This window comes from Rhinoderma darwinii, chromosome 8 (assembly GCF_050947455.1).
Source record: "Rhinoderma darwinii isolate aRhiDar2 chromosome 8, aRhiDar2.hap1, whole genome shotgun sequence".
In the NCBI taxonomy this organism is placed as follows: domain Eukaryota; kingdom Metazoa; phylum Chordata; class Amphibia; order Anura; family Rhinodermatidae; genus Rhinoderma; species Rhinoderma darwinii.
This window is the reverse complement of record NC_134694.1, coordinates 97408036-97423112: the sequence shown is the minus strand read 5'-3', so window position 1 is coordinate 97423112 and position 15077 is coordinate 97408036. Positions and strand designations below refer to the sequence as shown.

The 15077-nt window shown below is 38.9% G+C and overlaps 1 protein-coding gene across 1 annotated transcript in view; it reads left to right on the top strand.

The window, feature by feature from the left end:
- Positions 1-15077, top strand: part of DOCK11 (dedicator of cytokinesis 11) — a 207940-nt gene that overhangs the window by 170718 nt on the left and 22145 nt on the right. The window contains exons 48-52 of the mRNA XM_075835963.1: positions 4262-4408; positions 7272-7482; positions 10722-10912; positions 11533-11633; positions 14919-15057. Coding sequence (XP_075692078.1) covers positions 4262-4408; positions 7272-7482; positions 10722-10912; positions 11533-11633; positions 14919-15057 — 789 coding nt within the window. The remainder of the gene's footprint in view (positions 1-4261; positions 4409-7271; positions 7483-10721; positions 10913-11532; positions 11634-14918; positions 15058-15077) is intronic.

Genomic DNA, 15077 nt, shown 5'->3' with positions numbered 1-15077 from the left:
CAGCACTCCAGAAATTAGATTAGAAAGATACAAAAATGGTGTTTATTCACTCATGCAGCGACATTTCAGCCCTCACACTGGGGCTTTTCTCAAGCTAGGGATTCACTGTACACTGTACAACATAGCATATTTATAGAAGTGTTATCAATCACAATGTAATTACATAAAGAAGCATTTTTTTTATTGCCTATACAGTGCAGCATAGGTTAATATTAAAGGTTATGTACACCTTAGATACACATTTTTATTGGGGGGACGGGGGACAAAAGATTTTAGTGTGTTTGGTGCAACTTTCTAATTACTTTTTATTAAAAATTATTTTTACTTTTTGAGATAGAGCTGTTTTGTATTCTGTAAACAGAGCAGCTGTATCTTGCATTGAGACCTGAATCCGTCATGTCAGCGATACTGACAGGTTCAATGACAGTGGGTCCATGCTGGATCCACCTGTAATCGATCACATCTAAGTTATGAACTTAGATGTGATCGGTAACAGCTCGATCCTTTGTGTCAGAGACACTCAGGACCTGCTGACACTGAAACTGTCAGTGCCGCTGACCTGACGAATACAGGTTTCAGCGCTAAATGTAGAGACTCCGGTGTAGGCCTTGTGTATATCTGTTTGATTTGATGTGCCATTTATGGGTTGTCTGCCATCTTGGTTTCTTCTTCCCCTCTGATGTGTTTTTCCTAATGCAGCCTACATTTCCCATTATGCCTCTGGCTTTACTTAAAGAGGCTCTGTCACCAGATTATAAGTGCCCTATCTCCTACATAAGCTGATTGTCGCTGTAATGTAGATAACAGCAGTGGTTTTTATTTTGAAAAACGATCATTTTTGAGCAAGTTTTGAGCTAGTTTAGATTTATGCTAATGAGTTTCTCAATGGACAACTGGGCGTGTTTTTACTTTTTACCAACTGGGTGTTGTACAGAGGGGTGTACGAAGCTGACCAATCAGTGACTAATCAGCGTCATACACTTCTCATTGTTCCAGCCCAGCATGATCCACAGCACAGTGTGATTGTGCAGTGAAAGAAGTAAACACGCCCAGTTGCTAAAAACACAATACACGCCCAGTTGGAAATAAGAGACGTCCAGTTGTCCATTAGAAAGGCTCATTTGGTGACAGAGCCTCTTTAATCAGAGGTGGCGGAGTCTCATCACACTGCACTTGCTATGATCTGAGTCCTATGTGAGTTTACCAAGTGATAGATCAGTGACATAATACTTCTGTACTCACACTGCAGTCTCTGTTTATCCTATGTAACTTCAGCCTGTCTCCATGTCTTCTGCTTGTGACAGGTTTCTCCAGCATCTCATAGAAATACACTGGATATTCTGCACACAGCACTCACGGATAGTACAGACAGTTTTTGTGTGTCAGGGGAGTTTAAGAACTCTGCAGCTAATCATTATATGGACTCACCTATTATACCTTTGCACTCCTGCTCCCTTAGATAGGACAAGAATTGATCTCTTCAGCAGCACTATATGCATGGAGCAACATACAGATGAAGAGTGGAGCTGGGTGGGTAGGGGGTCTCAGAGCTGCAAGGAGGGATTTGATAGGTGATGATGTAATCCCATAGTTCACAGGAAGTCATCTACGCAGGAGAAAATTTACCTCCTGTTTACGCATAAGAGCAAAATCTATTTGGTGGTCAGACAGATCACATGACACAGCTGCCCATAATGAAAGGTGTCAAAATGTATGGATGCAACTGAGCTGAGAAGAAACAAATGACACTGCTATTATATGTGCAAAAAATAATGTGCCGGAGTTCTTCTTTCAAAAGAACATAAAGTACACGTGTGGTTACATAATATCCATAAATGTGCCAAAGTGCCAAAATATAACATAATATGTTATGTAATATTTTGGCACATATATGGATATTTTGTAACCACGGATATGTACTTTATCTTCTTTTGAAGATTAAGTATGTTATTACATTGTGCTTGATAAAACTATGTTGTACACTGAATCCCTAGTTGAGAAAACCCCAGTGTGAGGGCTGAAACATTGCTGCATGAGTGAATAAAAACCATTTTTGTATCTTTCTAATCTGGAGTGCTGTCTCAACTTCTATTCATGGTCAATGAAAATATGCCAACTTTACCTCCCCCTCCAGTTTACGAACTCTACCGTCATATCCAACTCCATGCTCATATCATTTCAATATGAGCAGTTAATGACTATGATGAGATTTGCAGCGAGTCCTTTGTTGAAGTTAACAAATCTAGAGAAAAAAAGGTGACACGCGGCATCACATCGTGCAGATCAAACAGGATAAGTGAAAAGGAATAGGGCGATAATAAAACCGCTCACCTTGGAGAGTTGTACAACCACAGGTACAATACTGGTGTGGACAGGTAATAACGTATGGTTGGCTGCAGCTATCCTCAAAACCGGTGTGTGTCGGGAACCACCGCAAATGAATAAAGGTAAAATGGGTAGAAAAACTGGGAAATGAAACAGCGCTGCCAATAGTGTTGGAGTAAAAGAGTTTATTCCTCATATAAAACAGTAGCTATGTGTTTCAATGACAGACAGGCGTCTTCATCTGGCCTGACTCCAACACTGCATGATTCTTCTGGATTTTGGCAGCGCTGTTTTATTTCCCAGTATTTCTACATTTTAACTGCTATGTTCAAGTACAACGTTTATTAACCATACATGATCTACTTCAGCCCTCACGAAGGGGAATATTTTATCCCATGCCCATTATCTATTTCGTATCTGGGCATTTGAAGACAAACCTGTGCAATCAATCCACTTTATGCTTATTGTATTTTAAATTTACTTGTGGTAACTCTTTTAACATAAATTCTTTGTTTCGTCAAAATGGTTACATTAATAGAGCTAATAACTGCAGCTATTCTTTGTGGGCCTGTCTCTAACCCGTGCTTCATTTTACTTTTGTGACAGAGAAGTTTTGTGATGGCTAGTTGCTCCTTAGAATCCCCTACAAAGTCTCCCACATATCCCAAATGACTTTTTCTTGCCGCCATACACTCTATTTATTAAATCCACCACTCCTCTCCAAAGTACACCCAGGGAGTCACAGGACGAGAACATATATTAAACGCCTTGGCGACATCATGTGACAAAACTGTATGTCAAAGCTGCCAAGGAGAGTGTGGAGGGGGCTCAAAGGCTAAGCCTGCTCTATACTCAGTGGGTGTCAGCTGTATGTTACAGACAACCCCTCACTGCGGTGGCCGGGATTGGAGATAACTCTGAACTTGGCCATCAAACCACTTAGATGCTACAGTCAATAGCTAACATAGAATGCAAGCCATTATTGACATGTCAGAAGTTTTGATCTATGGGGGTCTGATTACTGAGATCACCCACCGATCTCTAAAACAAAGAGGCAGATGCGCTCGGGTGAAGAAAGCCGCCGGAAAACATAGCAATTGGTGTACAGGCTCAATAGAAATTCTATGAGCCTGTACTCTAGCATCCGGACGTGGCCATAGGCAGGAGCCACGGTCACTTGACAGTACTCGTCAATGGAGGCAGGCAAAGTAAGTAAGAAACCCAAAGTGTACCATAGTATTTTATTTGGATACCTCCATATCTCTGTATAATAGTGTATTTTCTACAAACAGGACACATTCTATAACCCTATCCCCAAACTGATAAAGTGCTTGATTGTTAAGCACAAGATACAAGGTTTCCTGTGGGGTAATACATTCATTAACAACAGAGTTATCTTTCAATGCCTCACAGTAGTGTTTTCCAACCAGGGTTCCCTGGTCCTCCCAATCTTTACAATGATACTTACAGCCTGTGATCGGTCCTGCCTAAAGACTTTGATGCTTTCCTCCCTCTCTACACTCTGATCTGCAGTATACAACCTCCTCCCCTTCCTTGCTGCTATCTGTAATACTGAGAGAAAGGATGGGAGAGCAGAGAGAGTTGATTCAGCCAGGAGCAGTTTACTGCCGAATATATGTCAGCAGGACAGTCAGCTATGTACAGGAAATGCCCAGTCTACAGCAATACAGACATTGTTTATACAGACAATACAGGAAACTGTATATCTCCAAAATGGCCGTCCCAGGAAGTTATTAAAAATAAACACATTTAATAATAAATTTGTGTCACTTTAGTGGTGGGGTAAAGGTTGAAAATTTAGGCGCATGACTGTTTTGCGCAAAAAAAAATTGTGACTAATTTTTTATTTCAAATAACATTTTAAATTTCTCAAATTACTATCTAACATAACATCCTTACTACTGTATTTTAACAGGGTTTTTTTGAAGAAGAAGATGGCAAAGAATATATCTACAAGGAGCCAAAGCTAACAGGACTTTCTGAGATTTCGCTACGACTTCTAAATCTGTATGGTGAAAAATTTGGCACAGATAATGTTAAAATGATCCAGGATTCTAACAAGGTATACTGAGTATGTTTATTCCTAATTTGTATGTGTGCCAGGTATCATTTAATAATTGCAAAGATGAGGAGACTTGATTTCCAGAAAGAGCACAACACCTGTCCATGGATTGTGTAAGCTATTGCAGCTCAACCCCATTGCACTGAATGTGGCTGTGATACCACACAAAACCTGTGGACAAGTGTGGCAATGTTTTTTGGAAGAAAGCAACCATGTTTTTTTAATCTTGTACAACCTCGTTAATCCACTTGACAAACCCTAAATTTTGCATAGAAAAATAAATCTTATTTATATAGCACTGACATATTCTGCCATATTGTTTAGGGAATGTATTCATTCCCATTGGTACCTGTCCCCAGTGGGGCTCATAGTCTAATTTCTCTGTCTCACACATGGTCACTTACATTAAGGGTCAGTTTTATAGGTAGTCATGTAACCTAGTTGTATTTTTGGAGAGTGAATAGATCGGAAATAAGCTCCAGCCACTTATTGCCCATGTCACATTTATAGGAATACTGGGTAAAACTAATGGGATGATGCATAATTCAAGAATTCAAAGAAAACCAAAGAGAGAATCCCTATGTCATGCACCACCCTCTTAGACCCTGCCCTAGAGTGTCAGGAAACCCATGTTGTCAGTGCTGCAAGGTTAAATACTGAGCCATCATGCCACCCAAAATGTGTAATGAGACTACTGTGTGAGCAGTTGAGTTTCTCAATTTCTTCAAATCAAAACAATATTCTCATATCCGCCTCTGTATGAATTGGTTCCATACAATAAAATCTTAATGGGGTTTTACTATCAGGGACATTTATTACTTATCCACAGGATATGCCATAAATGTCAGACAGATGCGGTTCCCACCTCTGGTAACCACACCTATCTTTAGAACGGGGACCCCTAAACCTCTCTGTGTTACGCCTAACGCATGTCATTCCCGACCATGAAGAAGAAAACAGTATAACTCACATGCTACGCTGCTTCCGTAACTGGCATTCGCCACTATAGGACTTACGGAAATAGCGTAGCTCAGCAAGTTACGCTGTTTTCTTCTTCATGGTCGGGAATCACACGCGTTAGGCGTTAGTCGGAACACCAAGAGGTAGAACGGGGTTTAGGGGGCCCCGTTCTAGAGATAGGTGCGTGTCCCAAAGCTGGGACCCCCATCTATCTGACATTTATGGCATATCCTGTGGATATGCCATAAATGTCTTTGATGGGAAAGCCTCATTAATTTAAAAAAACAAACAACAAACATAAATCTTTTTTTTGTCATATTATTTTAGCACATTAAAAACTGAGCGTTTGAGAAAAATGCTCACTTTAGAAAATCGAAGTTTAAATTTAAAAAAAAAAGATCAAATAAAAATGCACACATAATACAGTTTGTACAAGATTATGTGACAGTGAATGCTGGCTGCGGATTTCATTTAACTTTTATACAAGAATTTCTGTTGATATTTCGAGTGGTCAGAGCAGGATGAATAGCAGCCGGACAAGGACCGTGTTTTCCTTACAGTATAAACAACCGTGAACACTCTGTGGCTGCAGATGTTTAGGAGCATTTGACTTTATACTCCAGATTGAAACCCAAATACATTGCTAGAATTATGTAAATAATAAGTAAAAATGAAGTCTGATAAAAACATAATTTTCATGTTTGGTTCTCTCAAACAGTAATACTAGTTGCATAATTACTATTCATGTGGTGAAAGCAGGACGGGAATCCTGTGTGGGTTACTGGCGAAATTCCATCTTTTCTAAGCCACTATATTACATAGTTTACATTATAGCTAAGCTCTGTTTACTACAAAATATCTACCCCAAGCATCCTTTACAGGACACAGATGACAAGTTACTGCCTATACTTTCTCATTCCCCCTTGCTTGCATACTTTCTTCGGGAAGCTTTGTGATTTCTTGCGCAACCAACAACAAGCCTGTGTAGCATAGAGAGGCAGTGTAATATATAGCAGAGCCTCATGTGACCACTTAAGTACTTATAACTACATCTAATCAAATTGTGGCTGCCAAACTGGAAGTCATGACATATTTATATATTACTCTGCTCCTTCCTTTCATCTGCACCCTCTACCCTCCTCTGGTTGAACTTGAAAGACATGTTTAATTGGTATGGTTGAAAAAAGATGTTAGATGTTTCCCCCAGCCTAAAAATCCCCTCTTCCTCCATTTAAGGTGTGCCAGTGGTTCCCAAACTTTCTGAAGCCGGGACCCACTTTTGTCCGAGATTTTTGTTTGGGACCCCCCACTACTGTACTTAACTCCATTTCGTATGACGTATGTCAACATCATTCATAGTTAGATGCCGGTACTAAGCTTATTCATTCCCTCAAAACGATGGAACCCTTGCACAACTGAGACAAACGGAAACCATTGGCACCGGATCCGTCAAAATTGAAATCAATGGTGATGGAAACGGAAACATTTGGTTTCCATTTGTGTCAGTCAGGGTCCCGTTCCGATAGAAAGGTCCAACTGAACGTCGGAATGGGACCTTAGCGCAGATATGAACGAAGCCTTACTAAACATATGTCTGGTAAAAATGAAGCACAGCAACAGCTATGTGGATTTGAAATGAATACTCGAATTTGGAGTAATACATTTCCTAAATATTATTTAAAGCATACCTATTGGATATCAACATGATATTAATATATTTATATTTTGTACTGTATTTAATGCTATATTTTTAAGTTACATTTTTAGGAATCTGGTGTGAGCTTTCTAAACTCACAATATCATAATTATACATTGCAGCATATTAGTAGGTGTTTCATTGTAATCTTCACATTTCCTCACAAATAATTTGGGTATATTACTGACATGGTCTTTATTTGGATAGGTAAAGGTAAAAGATCTTGACGTGAAGTTCGCCCACATTCAGATAACGTACGTGAAGCCCTATTTGGAAGAACAAGAGCTTTCTGATAGGAAGACGGGTTTTGAGAGGAATCACAACATCAGTCGATTTGTCTTTGAAACTCCATATACTCTATCAGGCAAAAAGCATGGTAGTGTTGAAGAACAGTGCAAGAAGAGAACCATATTAACAAGTAAGTATGCAGCCTTACATCACCCAGCATGATGCCAAGCGCCGGATGTAGTGATGTAAAGCACACCGCCACTGAATTCTGGAGCAGTTTGAAGGACTGGGGGTGGGGGTGATGAATCACGCTTCTCTATTGGACAGCCTGATGGACGATGGGTTTGGAGAATGCCAGGAGAACATTACCTGCCTCACTGCATTGTGCCAACAGTAAAGTTTGGGGGAGGAGGGAGAATGCTATGAGGTTGTTTTTCAGGGTTTGGCAAAGGTCCCTTTGTACCAGTGAAGGGAAACCTTAATGCTTCCACATACCGAGACATTTTGGACAATTGTATGCTTTTAACTTTGTGGGAACAGTTTGGGGTTCGTCCCTTTTCTGTTTCAGCATGACTGTGCCCCAATGGACAAGGTCCATAAAGACATAGCTGGTTGAGTTTGGTGTGGAAGAACATGACTGGTCGCACAGAGCCCTGACCCAAACCCTGTCTAACACCTTTGGTTTGAGCTAGAACGGAGATTGTGAACCAGGCCTTCTCCTCCAACATCAGTGTCTGACCTCACAAATGCTTTTCTGGATGAATGGGGAATAATTCCCACAGACACTCTTGTAGAAAGACTTCCCAGAAGAGTGGAAGCTGTTTTAGCTGCAAAGTGGGGGCGGGGTGTCCAACTTCATATTAATACCTATGGATTTAGAATAGGATATCATAAGAGCTCCTGTAGCTCTGATGTGTAGGTGTCCCAATACTTTTGACCATATCGTGTGTCTGTGTGTGTATATATATGTGTATATAAAAAAAAAAAATATATATATATATATATATACACTACCGTTCAAAAGTTTAGTTTTTTTTTTTCAATGAGGACAACATTAAATTAATCAGAAATACACTCCATACATTGTTAATGTGCTAAATGACTATTCTAGCTGCAAACGTCTGATTTTTAATGCAATATCTACATAGGTGTATAGAGGCCCATTTCCAGCAACCACTCCAGTGTTCTAATGGTACATTGTGTTTGCTAACTGTGTTAGAAGGCTAATGGATGATTAGAAAACACTTGAAAACCCTTGTGCAATTATGTTAGCACCGCTGTAAACAGTTTTGCTGTTTAGAGGAGCTATAAAACTGACCTTCCTTTGAGCTAGTTGAGAATCTGGAGCATTACATTTGTGGGTTCGATTAAACTCTCAAAATGGCTAGAAAAAGAGAGCTTTCATGTGAAACTCGACAGTCTATTCTTGTTCTTAGAAATGAAGGCTATTCCATGCGAGAAATTGCCAAGAAACTGAAGATTTCCTACAACGGTGTGTACTACTCCCTTCAGAGGACAGCACAAACACAGGCTCTAACCAGAGTAGAAAGAGAAGTGGGAGGCCCCGCTGCACAACTGAGCAACAAGACAAGTACATTAGAGTCTCTAGTTTGAGAAATAGATGCCTCACAGGTCCTCAACTGGCAGCTTCATTAAATAGTACCCGCAAAACGCCAGTGTCAACGTCTACAGTGAAGAGGCGACTCCGGGATGCTGGCCTTCAGGGCAGAGTGGAAAAGAAAAAGCCATATCTGAGACTGGCTAATAAAAGGAAAAGATTAATATGGGCAAAAGCACACAGACATTGGACAGAGGAAGATTGGAAAAAAGTGTTATGGACAGACAAATCGAAGTTTGAGGTGTTTGGATCACACAGAAGAACATTTGTGAGACGCAGAACAACTGAAAAGATGCTGGAAGAGTGCCTGACGCCATCTGTCAAGCATGGTGGAGGTAATGTGATGGTCTGGGGTTGCTTTGGTGCTGGTAAAGTGGGAGATTTGTACAAGGTAAAAGGGATTTTGAATAAGGAAGGCTATCACTCCATTTTGCAACGCCATGCCATACCCTGTGGACAGTGCTTGATTGGAGCCAATTTCATCCTACAATAGGACAATGACCCAAAGCACACCTCCAAATTATGCAAGAACTATTTAGGGAAGAGGCAGGCAGCTGGTATTCTATCTGTAATGGAGTGGCCAGCGCAGTCACCAGATCTCAACCCCATAGAGCTTTTGTGGGAGCAGCTTGACCATATGGTACGCAAGAAGTGCCCATCAAGCCAATCCAACTTGTGGGAGGGGCTTCTGGAAGCATGGGGTGAATTTTCTCCCGATTACCTCAGCAAATTAACAGCTAGAATGCCAAAGGTCTGCAATGCTGTAATTGCTGCAAATGGAGCATTCTTTGACGAAAGCAAAGTTTGAAGGAGAAAAATATTATTTGAAATAAAAATCATTATTTCTAACCTTGTCAATGTCTTGACTATATTTTCTAGTCATTTTGCAACTCATTTGATAAATATAAGTGTCAGTTTTCATGGGAAACACAAAATTGTCTGGGTGACCCCAAACTTTTGAACGGTAGTGTGTTTATATATATATATATATATATATATATATATATATATACATACACACACACTATATATTTCTATTGTAATGTGATAATGTAGATAACAATTATATTCCAGCTTCTACCTTGCATAATGTGGTTAAAATTCATAGACATCTCCAATCAAGATTTATGTATTTATGTTTTCAGATATGTAGATAAAGCTATCGATGTGTTCACTTATCTATTGGTACTTACTAGTTTGATTCTGATCACTTGGAAATAAATGCTTAGTCACAATTACAAATAAAGGTGAACCTAGAAATTCTGTAGAATCAATCTGTAAGCATAAATATGTGTAAGGAAGCTGTATACATAAACCATGCATAACCAAATGATAAAAAAATTTTTTAAGACAGATAAGACCGATTATCCTTTAGTTCTTTTGCTTATTATCAAAGGTGTTGTCCCCATTAGAAAGGGTCTGCTCTTCTCCCAGGAACAGCTCCACTCTTGCCCATGGGCTGTGTCTGGTATTGCAGCTCAGCCCTATTCACTTGAATATCCCCCTCTCCTACAATCTCATGCTCCTATCTTATAATTTGGAGTTTTGTTTGGTTTCTTTTAAAAGTGAACTCTCAATGGACAGTCTCTGGTGTTATGCATATAATTTTCTTATAAGGGCTTTTTTTATTTTTTTTTAAACACACTATAGGACTCCTTAACATGACAGTCTATGCCTAAGGGTGTCTCATTTTTTTCTCCCTTTTATCTACTCCTCTGTTTTTCCCTTCATATATTTGGAAAATAATAGCTTTGAAAATATATTATTTTTAAAATAATATTTTGTTTTTCAATATCAAATTTGTTTTTCAGCATCAAATTCTTTTCCATATGTCAAGAAAAGAATACCTGTCATCTATGAACACCAGATGGATCTAAAACCCATTGATGTTGCTATTGATGAGATTAAGGACAAGACTGCAGATTTGCAGAAGATCTGCTCATCTATAGAAGTCGACATGATCCAGTTACAGCTAAAACTACAAGGCTGTGTGTCTGTGCAGGTAAAACGTGTTCCAAGATAATGTCTCTGGGATACGTTTTATATTTTTGCCGATCATTAATTTACCGGTTTCTTAAAAAAAATCACCAATGAAGTAGTAGCTGTAAGTAATGTCTCTGTCCATGGTGCTGAAGGGAGTAATCGGTAATGTGCTTCCAGTGTAAAAAGGTTTTTAATGTAATTAAAAATGCAAATAATATCAAGGTTTAAAGCAATGCTAAAAATAATTGGTAAAGTATAAATGAGAAAAATATTTTTCGAAATATATAATAAAAATGTAGTCCGACTTCCTGTCCCGATGTCTCAGTGTAGTTCAGAAATGTTATAAAAAAATTACAAATACATTTTTTCTTTACGAAAGTACACTAAAGTTTCACATTTTGTGTAACAAAAATGCTAAATTAGGTAATATTTGAAAGGAAGCAAATACTTTTTCACAGTACTGTATTAAATGATATATCAACAACTATTCACAGAATTGCTGCGGACTTACTGGCTATTTTTCTCCATTTTGTTTTTTAATATGTTATAGTAATTTATTATTCCATGCAGTTATGTGTCTATCTTTCCCAGGATATAATGAGATATATACATATTTTCTTTTTTTTTAAAAATATATAGGTAAATGCAGGTCCCTTAGCCTATGCAAGAGCTTTCCTAGATGACAGCCGGTCCAGCAAGTATACTAACAAAAAGATTAAGGAGCTAAAAGATATTTTTAAGTATGTTAATACATTATTTTATTGCTTACCTTTTGTCTCTGCTTCTAAACTTTTGACTTTACAATTATGCATTCTTGGCTTTAAAGGAAAAGTCCAGGCAAAACTTATGCACGCTGGACATAAATCAATATAGTCACGGCACACGGACTGGCATAAATACATTGATAAAACTGCACCTCTGTTTTATATCTAGTGCAGGACATGTGAGGTGGTGCAGGACATACGGATTCTCTTTGTTTTTCTTTTAATCTATGTGTCATGCTCCGCCTCCTCAGACTCTGCACTAGGTATAACACAGTGTATCATTGTTGCCAGACATGTTCCTCTAAGAGTCTAAGTCATATTTCTGACTCGCTTACTCTATTGCAGTTATAGTTTCCTCTTCTACTAGCTTTTTAAATATATTGCATTATTCATCTGCTCATGTGCTTGCTTACCTGACTATCCCTGATTCTATTTTTCACCCCAATTTGTTAATTTGTTCTTTTTCTTTGTAATTTGAAAATATGAATAAACATTAAAAAAAGTTAACGTATATCATTAAGAGTCCCAGTTACTCTACATTGTTAAAAATCGCAGTTACCATACATAGTTACCATATGATCCCAGTTGCCATACCTTGTTACAAATCGCAGTTACCATACAAAGTTACCATATGATCCCAGTTGCCATACCTTGTTACAAATCGCAGTTACCATACATAGTTACCATATGATCCCAGTTACATAGTTACATATAGTTACATAGTTAGTACGGCTGAAAAAAGACACATGTCCATACCTTGTTACAAAGCACAGTTACCATACATAGTTACCATATGATCCCAGTTGCCATACCTTGTTACAAATCACAGTTACCATACATAGTTACCATATGATCCCAGTTGCCATACATTGCTACAAATCACAGTTACCATGCATAGTTACCATATGATCCCAGTTGCCATACATTGCTAGAAATCAGTTACCATACATCGTTACCATATGATCTCAGTTGCCATACATTGTTACAAATCGCAGTTACCATACATAGATACCATATGATCTCAGTTGCCATACCTTGTTACAAATCGCAGTTACCTTATAACTTCACAAAATCCAGTTACATAGTTCGTACGGTTGAAAAAAGACACATGTCCATCAAGTTCAACCAAGGGATGGGAAAAGGGAAGGTAAAAATTTCTACACCATACAACGATACGATTTGTTACCATACAACTTTACTTTCTATTTGGCTCCTTTCATAAATAAATTTGGTTGCTCGCAGTAGTAAAACTCTTAACACATATGTATGTTATTGTGGTGAGAGTAGTCATATGAGAATGGAAAAAATCAAATATTATCATTGTTGGTAGCACATCTCCCGCGCTGCTGACATGATAATAATGGATGGGGACGAGCGATCAGAGTTACGACCGCTAGTCCCCATCCATACCTCCGTGTGACAGGAGCAAACGATCAACGATGCCGATCAACGATGCCTCGTTGATCGGCGCTTTATGCACCGCCTGAATATCGGCCGGTGTAAAAGGCCCTTTACTAAAGCAGGAAAGAGAATATTAAAAAAAAAAACTATCCCATACCTTCGAGGGTTGACCACCCTTTATTAGCAGATCTATTTCATATTATTCATTAAAGTTTTGTATAACTTTGTGTGGAGGAACCGCTTAACTCCTTTATATGAATCTTTTTTCTTATTAAACCCTTATGCTGCCTTACAGTATAGACGGCTATAGGCACTCTGTATTCTGATGTATGGTGCGTCTGTATGGCACGTAATATGGAAATATACCATTAATGGAACATGCCACAATAAAATCTCAGTATGCATTCTTATGAAGTTGGAGATATATGGAGGTACAGTACAGTCCCACACTTTATAGGTTTACAGAGCCGTAATATGGTCATGTGCATGAGCCCTTGGACTTTGTTCACTTTGGCTTTATGGCTTTGTTCTTATGGGAACCTTGACAGATCTATTGTGGTCTGTCATAATTGGTTGGACTTTTCCATTCTAATCAATTTTTTCCCTTATTGGACGCTCTATGATGAGGGTATAGTGCTTCCTCAAGTCATCTTCAGCAGATCTCCACCTAGAGAAAATAGCTTACACATGTTTTCCCACTAAAAACATTTATTACCTATGTACAGAAAAGGATAAATGTATGATCGCTGAGGGCCTCGCCACTGAGTCCCCCACCGATCATTAGAACAGAGTTAAAGCTCCGTGGGGAGAATTTTGAATGGGTTGGTTGTCTATGGGGCTGACGGAAACAGCCGAGCGCTTTACTTGGTAGTCTCCGTTGCCCTCATAGACATTGAACGGAGTCGCAGGGCACATGTGTGACCGCCGCTCTATTCAAAATCCTCTTCACTGCGATCGTGCAGTGAGGAGGAACAGGGGCTTGGGACCACTGTTTAATTGATCAGTAGGGCTCACAGAGGTGGAGCTTCCAGATTTCATACATTTATCACCTATCCTTTGGATAGGTGATAAAGTTCTTAGTGGGAAACCCCCTTTAAGGCCTCATTCACACTTTGGTAAGTATTTTGCATCAGTATTTGTAAGCTAGGACTGGATCTTAAATACAGGGGAAAGGACATAAGATGGAAAGATTTATACGTACTTCTCATCGTTGCATCCACTCTTGCTTTTGGCTTTAAAATACTAAAACAAAACACTAATCAAAACACTGCAATGTGTGAATCAGGCTGAAGAGTGCTCCTTACGTGCTCCTGCACATGAAACATTTGTGATCTGACTCCAAAGCTCTCAGCTAATTTCATATACGTTTATATAGTTGTTTATAGTATTTAGACCTGTACCCGTGTCCACACACTACTTACGGTACTTTTTTCCTTCAGCCTTTTTCTTCCAGTGACCAGGCTCCTCCTGAATATGTTTGAGATATATCTAGTTTATTTCCTCATACTGTAGTCCTGTGAAGATAAGTGGTTTACACGTGAGACAAGTTTATTTGTTACTATGAGCAGCTAATTTAAATGATCCAACCACCACAGTATAAATATTTAGTTCCTTGACCTGGCTACAGGTCAACTTAACTTCCCTTTGTTACAACTTCTTTGCACGTATGAGGCGCTCCACAAAAAACTATTTTGTTCCAACTTGTGAAAGGTTTTTATAACGGTTCTCACTTTATCTTTATGGTCTATGTCAACACAGTCAGTATGAGAAAAAAATGCAATAAGTTGTCTGCTCTTCATCAAATGCATCTAACAGATACAAATGCTGTAAGTTGTCCTTTTTATTCTTACCTATACGTAGGCAGTTTATACAAGCATGTGCCACAGCCCTGGAACTGAATGAACGGCTCATCAAAGAGGATCAGGTTGAATACCACGAGGGACTCAAAACAAACTTCAGGGAAATGGTGAAAGAGCTTTCTGACATTATTCATGAACAGGTAGATATCCGACATTTTTG